Here is a 14,181-nt window from a genome sequence, read left to right as displayed (position 1 = left end):
GCACCCAGGAACCCCCCCTACCCAGGTCTGGCTGCGCTGCGCACTGAGGGAACCACACCACATTATTCTGATCCACGCTATTTTATTCTGATCTGTACTGTTTTATTCTGATCCATATTGTTTTATTCCGGAGTCTTACAGAAGTGGGGAGGGAAGAAGGGGGTCAGACCTTCACCAGGAAACAGGGGGAGGAGGGCGTCAGATCCAGACATTAAATTACCAGGAATTAAATTAGCAAGAAAAACAAACCGTCTCGTTTCAGGAGAAAGTGCCCAAGTGCTGCACGTGGCCAGGGCTAGAAGCAACACTCAGCTGGAGCAGGACGAGCTCCCCCACCCCGGGACAGCAGGCAGAGCCCCGGCGCCGCAAGGCAGAGGCGCAGCCGCACCGCGCACGGACCGGCGGCGTCCTGGGATGCGGCCACCTTTGGTCCTTGGTTTGAGTCCCCGCCCCCCCTCGCGGTGCCTGTGGGGCTCAGGGAGCGGGGCTGCCCGCCTGCCTCCAGTGGGCTGGGAGCGCAGCCCCCCGGAGAAAGCGGCCTTCAGCCCAAGGGCCGTGGCCAAACCCTCCTGCGTCCACCCGTGGGAGCTGGCGAAGCCCCGGCCAGGGGCTGGGTGCTGAGGCCTGGGGACGGCCATCGCTGAGGGGAGTGTAGTGTGGGGGTAGGGGGACCGGCCAGGCTGGGGGAGTGCAAGAGCAGCTGCCTGGGAGCACCAGGGCTCAGCCGGAGGGGACAGGGCGGGCCTGGGGCTCGGAGCAGACAGCAGCCCCAGGACGGGACCCCGTCCGCCCCTCTCAGGGTCCAGGAGGGGACCCGGGAGTCCCAGCGCCACCCCTCTGCAGCTTCGTCTTCATTTCAAAATAAACATTTTTTTGCTGGGGGGGTGGTGCCACCTCCTGCCCGGCCCCGCAAAGCCCGGCTCAGAGCAGCGGGGAAGGCAGCTGGGACACGTGGAGCCACACGACCTCCTGCACCACGGGGAGACGGTGGGAGGCCGTAACACATCCCTGTCCCACAGCGGTGCCTGGTGGGGTCTGAGCAGCCCGGCCTGGGGAGGGAAGCGTCTGGCCCTGCGGAGTCCTGGGAAGGCAGCCACCATCCCACCGAGGGGTCTGCGCCGGGAGGGAGGGCAGGGCTGGGCAGGAGGGGACTCTGCCGGGCCGGGGGAGCTCCCAGGCAGGGGAACGGGCCCGCTCAGAGCTCCACCTGCCCCTAGCCAGGTCCCTGCCCCCTTGGTGCCCCCTGCTGCAGCAGGGCCGAGGTGCATCCCCAGCTCACCGCTCGTGACTGAGGGCTGGCCCTGCGCCTGCGCTCACAGGTCCCAGTTACGGTCCATGGCTTCCCCGGCTGGGGCACGAGGTGGGGCAGGCTGGGGGGCTCACTGCTCCTCCAGCCAGGAGGGCTTCTCAGCACCAGGGGTCTTCAGCTTGATGTTGAACTGCTTGAGAGTCTGCTCCAACTGCTGCTGGTTCCCAGCGAAGTAGGCAGAGATGGCGTTGTGAAAGAGCAGGAGCTGCTTGTGCATCACCTTGATCTGGGGAGAGCGGGAGTCAGCACGCAGCCACCCAGCCCCACTGCCCAGCACCTCGGGACAGGGCCGGGACAGGGTCTGCCCAGCTCAGAGCTGCAGCAGCCAGCTGGGAGGCGGTCACCCACCGCAGGCGGAAGGCAGGAGCGCGGGTGCCCACCCGCCCTTGCCCTCACGGCTCCCTGGAAACGCACTGAGCAGCACGGCTGCGCAGCCCCCAAGGCAGGCCAGGGACACGCGCACACAGCGGAGCCCCGTCCCGTGCCCTGCGGCCTTCCCCACCTTGTTCTCCTCCAAGAACTTGAGCTTGATGGCCACGTCGGCGCGCAGCTTTTCGTACTTGTCCTTGTGGCTCTGGAACTGGCTCTGGGCTGCGTCCAGCCGGCACAGGGTGCTGGCATCCCGGGGGCCCATGCTCAGCTCCTCCAGGTCTGTGCGGTACGCGTCGTACTCCAGCCTGCGCAGGAACCCCGGCAGTCAAAAAGCGACAGAGCGGCGCCCCCAGCACCCGCAGCCAGGCCTGCAGGCCACACTGCTGCCCTACCTGGCCGTCTCGTACTGCTTAACTGTCATGAGCGTGTCCTCCATGGTCTTGTTTACCAGCGTGTTGATACTGGACACGAAGAAGTTAACAGCTCCCAGCAGCGTTTCCCCATTCTTGCAAAGCAGTTTCTGTGTTTCTGCATTGTAACCGAACTCCTCCTGGGGCGGGGAGGAAGGTGGGTGAGGAGCCGGGCAGCACAGCCCGCCATGCCCCTGCCCTCCTATTGCCCACTGCCTTGCCCAGCCATGCCAGGAAGAGCCAGCGGCGAAAGCCCCCCACCTCTCCCCAGCCCCACGCCGGCCACAAAGCGCCTCTGCCCTCAGCCTCCTCCCGCCTTCCCTCACGTGCCCAGGGGTGCCGACCCGCGGTGCTGCCCAGGCCGTGCCGCGGAGACCCCGGGGTCAATTTGTTTCTCCTTCCCCGGCCCGGCACACACAAGGCACAGCCCCCCGGGATACCTGCAGCTCAGGAGACTTCTGGCTGAGGTCCGCAAAGGCATCCCCCAGGGCGTGCTGCGTCTGCACCAGGCTGTAGAAGTGGTTGGTGAGAGCCCGCGCCAGCTGCAGCACGCATTCGTACTTGCGCTTGGTTTCGCGCAGCAGCTCGATCTGCGTCTCCAGCTCCAGGTCCACCGTGCGGGAGCCCCGGCCGAACCTCTCAGAGAGCAGCTGCTTGGTGCACTGCGGGCAGAGCGGCCGTCAGGCCCCGCTCCCTGCCCAGCCCCAGGGCTGCCCAGATGCGCCCCCCCTGCGCCGCGGCTCCCTCAGCCCCCGCGCAGCTCTGTGCCCCGCTGAGCAGCCAGGCTGCGACGCACCTTGTATGTGTTGATGCCCCACTTCTTGACAATGTCAAACTTCTCCACGGCGATCCCACGGACAACTTCCTCCCCTCCCACCGGTGGGCCGGGGTGAGGCTGATGAAGCCCAGAGCCTGGAACACAGCACACCGACGAGACTCAGCACCGGGCCTGCACACAGGCTGGGCCGCCCGCATCGCAGCGCCCTCACGGCCGGTGCTCCCAGGGCCAGGGCCTGACACAGCGCCAGCAAAGCGGGCTCTTGCTGCAAATCCACCCTGGGCAGCCCCTCGTGATGGAGGCGAGCGGCGCCCCCCCACCAGTCAGCACTGCTACCAGGCTCAACGGAGCCCTCGGTGCTGCGATTTGTCATCTGCCTGCAGCAAGCAGGACTTGGCCTCTCACAGAGGAGAACCTGGTCCCCAAAACCTGCCTAGACATTGATAACCAAGGCCCCGGTGCTGACAGCAGTGGCTGCTGCCTATGTGGCAGGTGCTGCCCCCCCATCTGCTTGCTGAGCTGCTGGCAGGGACGGCCCTGCACGCCTGGCCTTGGTGCTCCCGTGCTGGCAGTGCTCCTCGTGCTCCTGAGCACGGTACGGCTGGGGGAGAGGCCAGGCAGGCACACGGTGCATCCCACAGCCAGACACAGCTCAGCCTCACTGCCTGGTGCTCCGTGGTTTGGAAGCGCCGTGCGCGACCCCAGCACAAGGGCTGAGAGCGGCCACAGCTGCCGGGGGAGGCACACATCAGGCTGCCCTCCACAGCAGCAGGGTGGAAGCCGACCCTGAGAAACACAGCACACATCGGGTGCCTTAAGCCGGGGCCAAAGGCCCGAGCCTGAGACAGGAGGGCTGAAAGGCTGCGTGGCACCACGGGGCGGCTGCAGTACCTGCTGAAGCACCGGCCTGGCTGGCCATCCTGCTGGCGGCAGATGCACTGGGGGAGATGGATGGTCCTCGGGGTGAGTGAGGTTGGACAAGACAGCCTGGAAATGGAGGGGCTGGCAGGAGGTGAGCAGGGAGGGAAGAGGTGGGGCGGTGTGAAAGGCACGAGGGCAGGAACAACCAGGTCACAGGATGAGCGTGCAGGAAGGATGGCAGCAGGGGAGCAGACGAAAGAGTGATGTGAAATCAGTAGGCACAGATGGCAGCTGGACAGACAGCATCGCAGCAGAGGCGCCCAGGCTCCTCTCCCGCTTCCTCCCCGTCCCCAGACCGGCGTCAAGATGCCACCAGGCTGAGAGCTGGGCCAGGCCAGGGCTGACAGACACAGGGAACCACCGCACCACGTTCCCCCCGCCACAGCAGGCTACCAGCAAAAGCCCATCTCCCCTCAGCCTGTGTCGATTCACCTGGTCAGCCTGGCACAGCACAGAAGGGCCGTGGTGAAAACAGCTGTTTGCAGCAGATGGGCCAAACTGGCCAAGAGCTGGGACAGAAACTTGTGTGAAATGGGAACAGGGTGAGAGTGACAGATGGGGCAGAGCTGCTTTGGCTGAGCTCACTGTGGCTCCAGGCGTGAAGCACCAGCAGCTCCCCACAGATACCATCCCTGCAGCACGGAGCATTTACAGCCAGGCTCAGAAGTGCCCGAGGCTCCCAGGCTGGCAGCAACAGCAAAAATGGGGCATTAAGGCAGAGTCTGGGGCTCAGCACCCCTCTGCCCTGTCCCCCTCTGCCTGAAAGGTGTCTCTCGGGCACAGTCACCACAGCTCAGCCACTGCTGTGCATCTTCAGGGCTCCTCCCCAGCACCAGAAGGATGCCCAACAGCTGAGCCCATGCATCACAGACCAGGGCCTCAGGAAAGCAGAGCAGCTCCCTCAACGGAAGCCCTGCATCTACACAAGAGCCAGAAACCTCCACAGCTGCCTGTAAGCCTAGGGCACGTGTAGGGTAGGGGTGCAGCTGGGTGGAAGTCACAGCCCCACACCAGCAGCTGGGTGGCAGCAGTGCTGTGCACTGGGGCTGTGAGGAGGCTGTGACTCAGGACAGCCTCAGCTGGGAGCAGAAACACTGCGACTGGTCCTGTCCAAGGGTGCAGCAGGGTGGCCTGTGCTGTGCTCTGCTCCTCACTCCCAGCACTGAGCCCTTCCCTAAGCCCTCCACCAGGCCACCCGGGCTCACACCTCTCACAGCCTTGTCCCCGTGGAAGCTGTTGTACCTTTGATGGCGCTGGTGGGGATGATGCCCTCAGCGGTGCCCCCGTAGCCGCCAGACACGATGCTGGTTTCGTTGAGGTTGGGCCCTGATACCATCACTTGCTGCAGGTCCTGGGGGAGCAGAGCAGAGAGTTGAGGCATAGGGACAGGCACCCGCTCCCTGGCAATGATGCGAGTCCCAGCCCAGCCCCACACCTGCTCCAGGCCATCGTCCTCAGGCAGGCTGCCTGCATCCCCGTTGCTGCTGATGGGGATCTCCATGGTGGCAGCTTTGCTCATGATCCCATCCGACATTGTCAGGGCCTGCAGGGATGCAGAGGCTGTGCACGGGGCCGGGCCTCCTCGTCCTGCCGAGGGAGGGCCGCGCACCCTACAGTTCCTGGCGCGGGGCCCGGAGCCGGAGCCAGGAGCCACGTCCGCAGTGCGAGGCAGGGCCGCGGCCAGACCGGTCAGACCGGATTCCAAGCATCAGCGCACGCTCCGGGCCGGCCCCGAGCGCCGTTACCTCGAGCTGAGCCCGCGGCCAGCACGAAAAAAGCTCCGGGCCCCTTCCAGGGCTCACAGCCGCCGCTCGGACCCCAACCGAGGCACGACCCCGGAGAGGCGGAAGAGGAGCAGGAGCAGGAGAAGGAGGAGGCTGCGGCCGGCGGCGACCCGAGCATCCACGGCTGCCAACACCAGGCAGCAACGGATCGGGGCCCGGAGCCGCAGGGCCGGGTTTCTCACAGCGCAGCCTCTGGCAGAGCCGGCTCCATTCGGCGGCCCCGGGGCTCCCAAACCGGCGCCTCCCGGGACCCAGCGCGGCGGCCCGCAGCCCCGGCCTTTACCCCGGCCCTCCCGACCCGGCCTCGCCCACCTGCACCGCCCCGGCCCCGCTGGGCCCCCCGACCCGGAGGCTCCGCTGCCCCGATCCGTTTCGGCCCGGACGCGCCGGAAGCAGCGTCAGGATCCGCGCGGGGGGCGCCGGGAGACGGAACCGGAGGTGACGTCAGATTTGGCGCCCCGGGCGGAAGTGCAGCGGGACGCGTGCGCGTCCTTACCGGAAGTGCGGCGCGGCGCGGCATGGAGGCAGCGGCGGCTGAGCAGCAGCAGCAACTCCGCAGCGTGAGGGCGGGGCGGGATGGCGCTGGGTGGGGGCGGCTCGGCTCGGCTCGGCTGAGCTCGGCTCAGCTCGGCTTGGCTTGGCTCAGCTTGGCCCGGCCGTGCGGGCCCTGTGACCGTGCGGGCCGCTGTTTTGCAGCTGCGGGACTTCCTGTTGGTGTACAACCGCATGACCGAGCTCTGCTTCCGCCGCTGCGTCTCCGATCTCGGTTACCGGCTGCTGTCGCGGCGTGAGGTGAGCGGGGCCCGGCCGGGGGGTGGCGGCGTGCGGCAGGGTTGTGCTGAGCTGTGCTGAGCCGCTCCGCCCGCAGGAGCGATGCCTGGACGGCTGCGCCGGGAAACTGATCCGTGCCAACCACCGCCTGATGAGCGCCTACGTGGCCCTCATGCCCAGCATCGTGCAGCGCCGCGCCGCCCGCCTGGAGGACGGCACAGAGCGGACGGCACCGGACGGAGCCGAAACGCCCGCGGCTCCTGACAGCTCTCCCGCGGGGCCCTCAGGCACGTAGCGGAGCCGCGGGTCCGGTGTGCCTCCGTGGCTGTGAGGTGGGTGCGGAACGGCCCGGGCCCGGCACGGCTGCCAGCGGCACGGCGGGCCCCCTAATGGCAGCCTCGGTGTGGAGCGGCAGAACTGCTGAGCACCGCGGCCGGACCGCGCAGAGCCCGGTTCTCCTCTGCGTCTGCACCGGCAGCCAGGCCTGCCCACCCCGGTGGCCTCAGCCAGCAGCAGGCTGCCAGCGCTGCGGGTAGAAAGAAGGGAATCAGTAGCAGCTGCTGCTCTGGCCAGGAGCTCCCGGTTGAATTCTCTATTGCTCCAGAGCCGGGCTCTCACTCTCCAGAACTGAGCCTTTTGTATCTGTAGGACATCATTTCATGGGGCTAATAAAACATTTCATGAGTGTTGTGCTGTTAGCGTGGCATGGAGGCACGCAGACGTTGCTCCACAAGTACCCCTGCACAGTGCATCCTGCTGGGGCAAGGGCGCCTTCCCCTGAGCGAGGGCTCACATTGCTCCACTGCTCCTTCTAGGAACCCTTCCTTACTCTGTGTCCTTGCTGCGTCAGAACAGGCTGCAGGCTCCCAGCCCTGCAGGCATTCAAGGCCAGGCTGGATGTGGCTCTGGGCAGCCTGGGCTGCTGCTTGGCGACCTGCACACAGCAGGGCTTGGAGCTGGATGAGCGCTGTGCTCCTGTGCAGCCCAGGCTATTCTAGGATTCTATGATACGACCCTACGATCAGGATGCTCTGTTCTCTAGCTTCCCCCTGATGTGTTTAATTGGCGCTTTGAAGCACAGATAAATGCACACAGATGTAAGGTCTTTAACTGCCAGTAATCAAGACGAGTTGGATTTCATTGCTTAAGCTATGGGGAAAAAACAAAAATCTGGTTAAAATTGCAGCCCCTTAAGATTGTTTTCTACTTTGTGGGCAAGGTATGGATTGGATATGTTCTCCAGCGAGTGCATAAGCTGCCTGGGGGAGCACCAAGCAGGTGGGCTCCTGCTGCACCATCACTGCCCTCCTCTCACAGCATCCCAGGCACAGCCCCGCTTCGGGGTTTTCTCCTCTCACAGGAGGCAGCCTGTGGCCACAGACCCAGCTGTGCACAGGGAGCCAAGGCTGTGGCTGCGTGCAGATAGCAGCTGTGTGGGAGGAGGGCTGGGAGCTGTGTGAGCAATGCCAGCTGTGAGCAGTGCCAGCTGTGTGAGGTGCCCACAGCACTGCAGGTGGTCGATGCTTGAAGGTGGGGATCTGACGAAACCAAATTTGGGAAGCAAAGGCAGGCATAGAAGTGAAGGAGCTGGGCCGTGCCGATGGCTACACAGGACAGCGGTGCACCAGGCCTCTTGAGGAGCCCTGGGTGTGCAGGGAGGGATGCTGCCCTGCACTGTCTGGGCTGTGCTGGGCTGCTGGAGGCAGCGTTACTGCACAGCAGATTCCCTTTGCTCAGCCCCAGCTACGGTGTGCGACACTGCACACGGGGAAAACCTTTCCTTTGGGTCTACCCTTGTGATGGAAAGGCTTCCTTTGGGTCTAGCAGCAATTTTCCATGTTCAGCACTATGTGATGTACAGCCACAGCCTGTGTGTGTCAGTGGAGAGTTGTGCCCTCCTGTCCTGGCACAGTGCAGCGTGACACAGTGAAGCCTGACATGGCACTGCACAGCACAGCACTGCACAGCACTGCATGGCACGTCTTGCCCCATCTGTAGGGCTGTTGCCTGGTGTTGGCTGAGGCTGCTGTGCTCTGCCAAGGGGCTCTGCTGCCTGTGACTCATCTGTGCTGACTGCCAGCCCCCAGCCCCTGGCCTGGCCCCCGTCCCAGCTGTGTTCCCTCATCCAGCCCATACTGCACCAGTCTGGCTGACGTACGCTGGGACTGGAAAAAGCATTGCCAGAATGAATGTACATCGAATCTGCTGTGCTCGCTGCTGCTCCCCCTAAACACACTGCAGTGTGCACTTCAGCCACGGTGTCTTTGTACTCAGTGGGCTCTGCTGCATCCTTCTTCCATTAATTTATAGATTTGCTTTTTGAACAACGCTGTACCTGCAGTCAGGTTGTCGCATCCATAGCTGCACTTAGCATGAAAACTGCTCTGCCCTCTGCCTGTGCTGCTGAGCCTTCCTGCAGCCTTCAGCCCCAAGAGAACAGACAGCGGACTCTTCCCCACCCTGTGGCTTTGGGGACCTCTTTGATTTGTGCAGCCTCAAATAAATGGGTCTCCTCCCTCTGCAGGCTCTGCTGCTCAGACCGTTCTGATGTTCTGTGCCTCTGCCATCTCCTGGAAGCTTTTCCCCCAGAGGGTGGTGAGGCACTGGCACAGGTTGCCCAAGGAGGCTGTGGATGCCCCATCTCTGCAGGCATTCAAGGCCAGGCTGGATGTGGCTCTGGGCAGCCTGGGCTGCTGCTTGGCGACCTGCACACAGCAGGGGGTTGAAATGAGATGATCGTTGTGCTCCTTTGCAACCCAGGCCGTTCTATGATTCCATGATTCCCCCGCGCAGACCCAAATTCACACTGCTGGGCCGTGCCCTGAGCCACCACTCTGCTCTGCTGCTGCCCTGCCCACAGTTAGAGCTGCGATGTGACCTGGAAGGGAAGCAGACACCTCCTCATTCCTTTTGGATGTCAGGTCCTTGGGAGCTCCACTGCTTGGATAGCAGGACTGCTGTAAATGCAGAGGCCCATGGGCTGAGATAAGGGCAGTTTGCACACGAGCAGAAGCTGTGTGTGAGTGAACAGAACCAGGAGCTGCTCGGCCCATCCCTCGCACAGCAGCGGCTGTCACACAGGAGGCGCCGTGGGGACAAAAGCCAGTGCTCTCCATGTCCCGTTGGCTCTTATTGCTGGAGCTCAGTGTAAGCACGGCTCAGAGCGTTATCAGCATTACAGCCTGCCCCAAAACGCAGCACTGTGCCTCCAGCTGGGAGGAAAACCGCAGCCAAAAGCAGGAAACCCACCGGGCGCCACCCGCATCCCCCAGTGCCACGTGCACACAGCCCCCAAACGCCCCAGGGATGGAGGCCCCACGGCTGCAGGCTGCCCCTGTGCTGACAACCTTCTCCTTAAAGAAACTCCTCCTCGTGGTTGATGAAAGCATCCTCAGCACAGCCTGGGCTGAGTAGCTGTGTATGTAGGAATCAAATCCCTGCTCCTCCTGGATTCTTCAGACACGTGATCGGCTCCACAGCCTCACCCAGACCTCAGAGCTGCGCCCTCCGTGTGTGTTGATGCACCGCTGCATTCAGGGGATCCCCTCATGCTTCCCTGGAGCTGCTGGGTGCTGTGCTGAGCCGTGCTGGGTGCTGCAGAGCCCAGGTGCACGGTGCACAGTGTGCACGCTGTCGTTTCGGTGCCATCTGCTCATTATTTCACACGTGGGGGCTTCTTGCCCACTTTCGTGGCATTGCTTTCCATTTGCTCTGGGCAGCCTGGGCTGCTGGTTGGCGACCCCGCACACAGCAGGAGGTCGATACTGGATGAGCATCGCGCTCCTTTGCAACCCAGGCCACGCTGTGATTCTGTGATTCCGCACCTCCGGGCGCTGCCTGCAGCCGGGCGGCTCTGCTGGGTGCGGGACAGCCGGGCTCCGAGCGCTCCGGACGGCGGCGGAGCTCCGTCTGCAGGCGGAGCGCAGCGCGGACATTCGCTCACGTTTGCCGGGTGGCACCGAGGCCAAAAATGGAAGCAGACCCCGTTCCTTCATCCGTAGAGCGGCGTTCCTCGCAGCACCGACAGGGCTCGCTCTGGCGTCGCGATGAGGCGCCGAGGAAGCTGTGAGGGCGCTCCGGGCAGCCGGGAGCCGAGCGCCGGGCCAGGAATGCGCGGCTCCGCACGGCGCTGCCCTTCGCCTTCCGTCTGCGAATCCCTTTGCCTCTCCCGCAGCTCGGGGTCACCCGCTCAGAACAGCTCTCAGCTGCCCGTTTCGCCGCTTTCTGTCCTTCTCTCCTCGTTCTCCTTTGCTCTCCCGCAGCCCTGCTGATCCCGAGCCGCGCGCTCGGGGCTGCGATGCCGTGAAGGGCCGCTCGGTGCGCGGGCACGGCGCGTGGGTTTGCAGGTTCCGGCAGATGGGACACAGAGGGTTTTTCTCTCTGGCTGCGAATCGCCACCATTGAGGCTGATTTGTGCTCGTGGCCGCCGCCCGCGCAGCAATTTGTGCGCAGCGTGGAAGCCGAGCCGGCGCGGGACATCGCTGCGTGCCGGGCGCTCCTGCGGGCTCCGCACGGGGTGTGCGGGATGGATGGCGAGGGCAGAGGGGGGTTGGCTTCAACGGGACCCCGCCGTGAGGAATCCGTTGCAGGGAACCCATGGCAAAGACCCCGCTGCTCGGTGCCGGCTGTGCTGGGAGGCAGCCTGGGGGCGCAGGCACAGCGCACAGCCCAGCCGGGGCAGCGCATGGACGTGGGCTGATGTGAAGCCACTGTGTTTGAATTCTATAGGCAGAGGCTGGAACCGGCCGGAAAGGAGAACATAAAAATAAAGGGACGTAAACTCACAGCGTTTGACGTCAGCTTCCAGTTCTGGACAGGACTGAGCAAATTTGGGTGTGCGTTCTGAATCCTCGGTGATGAGGTTTCAGTTTAACTGCAGCACAGAGCTCTGAGCTCCCACTGAGCTGCAATGGCAGCTCAAAGCGGGGATCCGTGTCCTTCTGTCTGTCTGCACTTTAAGCAGCCATGAACACCGCACACAGCGTTCTGGGAGCAGGTTTTGGCTCCAGACCCATTGCCTCTGTGTTTACTAACGCTGTGCAGACCGAGTGCAGCAACAAACAGGGTTTGTTAACAGCCAGTCCTGCTGCAAAAGGCAGCACAGAGATTTCCTGCCTGCTGCTCCGCGGGCGAGCGAGCACCGATGGCTTTCAAGGCCAACAGGAGAGGAGGAAGCCCTGAACAGGGCAGGGGTGGAGGCCTGGGGCCGAGATGGAAACTGAACCTGATCCAACCCACTGAGGAAGGGGGGCACAGGAGAGCACGGCAGTGTTTGTCACAGTGGGGTTATGTGGTGCCGTGAGCTGGGACACTGGGGCGAGACGGGAGGTCAGAAACAGGGAGAACAGAGCAGCAGTTGTGTCCCTTGGCTTGGGCACAGGGCACAGCAGGGCAGCGCTGCGCTGGGCTCCAGCAGCTGTGAGAGCAGCACTGCTCCATAGTGGGCTTCAGCAGCAGCCTGGACCTTGGAACACTGCAGCCTCTGGGCTGTAGAAACGATTTTCCATGGCCTTTCTCAAGGGCTCCATGAGGTCCAACAAAACCATTTTCTTTCTTTCTATTCTATCAATACCTCCTGCTCCCATCCAGTACCGGTGCCCACGGATCCCACCACCCACAGCATGGAGATTGCAGGAGCATCGCTGTGCCTGCGCTGGGTGCACGCCTGGCATAGAAGCATAAGGCTGCTCACAGCATCACAGAATGGCCTGGGCTGGAAGGGACCTCAAGGATGATGGAGCCCCAACCCTCCTGCTGCAGGCAGGGCCACCAACCTCCCCATTTAATACCAGATCAGGGGCCAGGAGATAAAAGGGCAGTGGAGAATAACCAGAGCAGTGCTGCAGCCCCTGCTCTGAGTGAGGCTCAGAATGGCAGCAGGGCTGAGCTGGGGCACAGAACAGCTGTGACCCCCAGAGCAGGCAGAGGTGCACACTTCAATCCTGCCCAGTTCCCTGCTCTGCCCACAGCTGTGTGGGCAGCACTTGCACTGATGGTTCACCCCTGAGCACAGCTTGACAAAGCAGCGTTGTGCAATACGAGTTACTTGAGACTGGTCTCAAAGAAATGCACTTGCTGGAATGCCACTTAACAGCCCTCTGCAGCTCTTGTCCAGCCTCACTTGCCAAGAATCTGAAGTTTCACAATCGCAGAAGCTGAAAAAATCTCAGTTTCTTCATGCTGGCAATGCTCTCCCATAGAGTTTAACGAAGGCTCTGTGCAGCTGTGCCAAAGTCACCTCTTGCAATGCTGGCTGCCCCTGTAGGGAGCACAAACAGCAGCTGCAGGCAGGTGGTGGCACTCAGAAGGGAGCTTTCTCTGCAGCACCTTTGGGGCTGACACCCATCGCGTTATGGCACTGCAGGGGTGATCATCTGAGGCATCATCACTTGAGACATCTGCACCGGCTGCTGCATTCATCAAGGTGTTTCTCCATGGGGATGGGAGCAGACGTTACCAGACGCCTGCACAGAGCATCGCTGCCTGCTGTGGTCACTCATGTGGATCACAGCGTCACAGAACGGTTTGGGTTGAAGGGAGCTCAAGGATCACGAAGCTCCAACCCCCCACCAATGCAGGGCCACCAACCTCCCCATCTCACAGCAGCCCAGGCTGCCCAGGGCCCCATCCAACCTGGCCTTGAACACCTCCAGGGATGGACGGGGCATCACAGCCTCTCTGGGCAGCTGTTCCAGCCCCTCACCACTCTCTGAGTAAAAGAGAGAAAGTAAAGATCTTAACCAGGCACTGCTGAAGAGCATTTCCTCATTGCCTTCATAGAAAACAAAAAGGATTTGGAGCCTCTGCAGGGGCCTATGACTGTAACATCCTCCACCAAGAGGATGGGTTTTGCCCATTAGCAATGTCACAAGAGAGGAGTCCTGCTCCTGACTCAGCTTTTAAGACAGCTCGTGTTCAGGATGAGTGCAGAGATTCTTCTCTTGAACTCTATTCCTTCACCACTGACCTTCTGCAGTTGTCTCTGATCAGTTTGGAACAGCAGCCCTGGTGATTTACGTTATTTGGGCAACACAGTTTATTCTAAAGGCAAGCAGGCAGCTTTGTTTGGCTGCCGCTGCCAAATTGCTTTTGGCAACAAGCTGGGTGGGAGCAGAGTGCAGCCACGACATCAGTGTGCGCTGCAGCCTGCACAGCATTGGAGACCTCTGCAGCTGCTCAGTGCAGAAGGAGCTCAGGAGCAGACAGACACTGCGCAGCTGGTGGCAATTGCTCAGCTGGGTGAACCTGAGATCTGCCCCATGGCTCCCATCTCACCCTGCTGCACGGCCCTGCGTGTTTCTTGCCTTCCTGCTGTTCCTTTCTGTTCTCCAGATCACAGCGTGTCTCAGTCACCCAAGGTTTGAGCTCAGCCCACCCTGCAGGAGCTGCTCACCCCTCCTGCTGCACGAGGCATTGCTGGCAGCCCGTGCTGGGCAGTGCTCCTGTGTCCCTGTGAGATGCCTGGATGCACTTGGAGCTGGCTGTCTGTAGCATTATAGGCTTGGGGACGAGTGGCTGGATGAGTGTGAAGATGAAGGAACCTGGGGTGTTGGTTGGTGCTCGGCTGAACACGAACCAGCAGTGTGCCCAGGTGGCCAAGAGGGCCAGCAGCATCCTGGCCTGCATTAGAAATGGTGCAGCCAGCAGGAGCAGGGAGGTGAGCATCCCCTGCACTCAGCACTGGTGAGGCCGCACCTCGAGTGCTGCGTTCAGCTTTGGGCTCCTCACTACAGGAAAGATGTTGAGGGCCTGGAATGTGTGCAGAGAAGGGCAATGAAATGGTGAGCGGTCTGGAGCACAGGGCTGATGAGGAGCTGAGGGAGCTGGGGTTGTTCA

The 14,181-nt window shown here is 62.5% G+C and overlaps 2 protein-coding genes across 3 annotated transcripts; one reads left to right on the top strand and one right to left on the bottom strand.

The window, feature by feature from the left end:
- Positions 1 to 62: 62 nt before the first annotated feature.
- On the bottom strand, positions 63 to 6,018 carry ARFIP2 (ADP ribosylation factor interacting protein 2). 2 transcript variants are annotated; one of them, XM_052699342.1, is made up of 9 exons: positions 5,887 to 6,018; positions 5,226 to 5,333; positions 5,033 to 5,141; positions 3,761 to 3,871; positions 2,888 to 3,003; positions 2,532 to 2,753; positions 2,074 to 2,231; positions 1,812 to 1,986; positions 63 to 1,535 (listed from the first exon to the last, which is right to left on the bottom strand). In XM_052699342.1, the coding sequence occupies exons 2-9, from the start codon at positions 5,322 to 5,324 to the stop codon at positions 1,380 to 1,382; spliced, it is 1,146 nt and encodes a 381-aa protein (XP_052555302.1). In that variant the 5' UTR covers positions 5,325 to 5,333; positions 5,887 to 6,018; the 3' UTR covers positions 63 to 1,379. The 2 variants fall into 2 exon arrangements, with proteins under 2 accessions (XP_052555302.1, XP_052555303.1); XM_052699343.1 differs by lacking the exon at positions 3,761 to 3,871.
- On the top strand, positions 6,004 to 7,043 carry TIMM10B (translocase of inner mitochondrial membrane 10B). The gene is made up of 3 exons (XM_052699418.1): positions 6,004 to 6,134; positions 6,271 to 6,366; positions 6,443 to 7,043. Exons 1-3 carry the CDS (start codon positions 6,093 to 6,095, stop codon positions 6,638 to 6,640), a joined length of 336 nt encoding a protein of 111 aa, XP_052555378.1. The 5' UTR covers positions 6,004 to 6,092; the 3' UTR covers positions 6,641 to 7,043.
- Positions 7,044 to 14,181: the final 7,138 nt, after the last annotated feature.

This window comes from Tympanuchus pallidicinctus, unplaced genomic scaffold (assembly GCF_026119805.1).
Source record: "Tympanuchus pallidicinctus isolate F22 unplaced genomic scaffold, pur_lepc_1.0 scaffold36, whole genome shotgun sequence".
NCBI classification, from domain to species: domain Eukaryota; kingdom Metazoa; phylum Chordata; class Aves; order Galliformes; family Phasianidae; genus Tympanuchus; species Tympanuchus pallidicinctus.
Note: the sequence above shows the minus strand (reverse complement) of the source record. Positions and strands in the feature narration are given on the sequence as shown.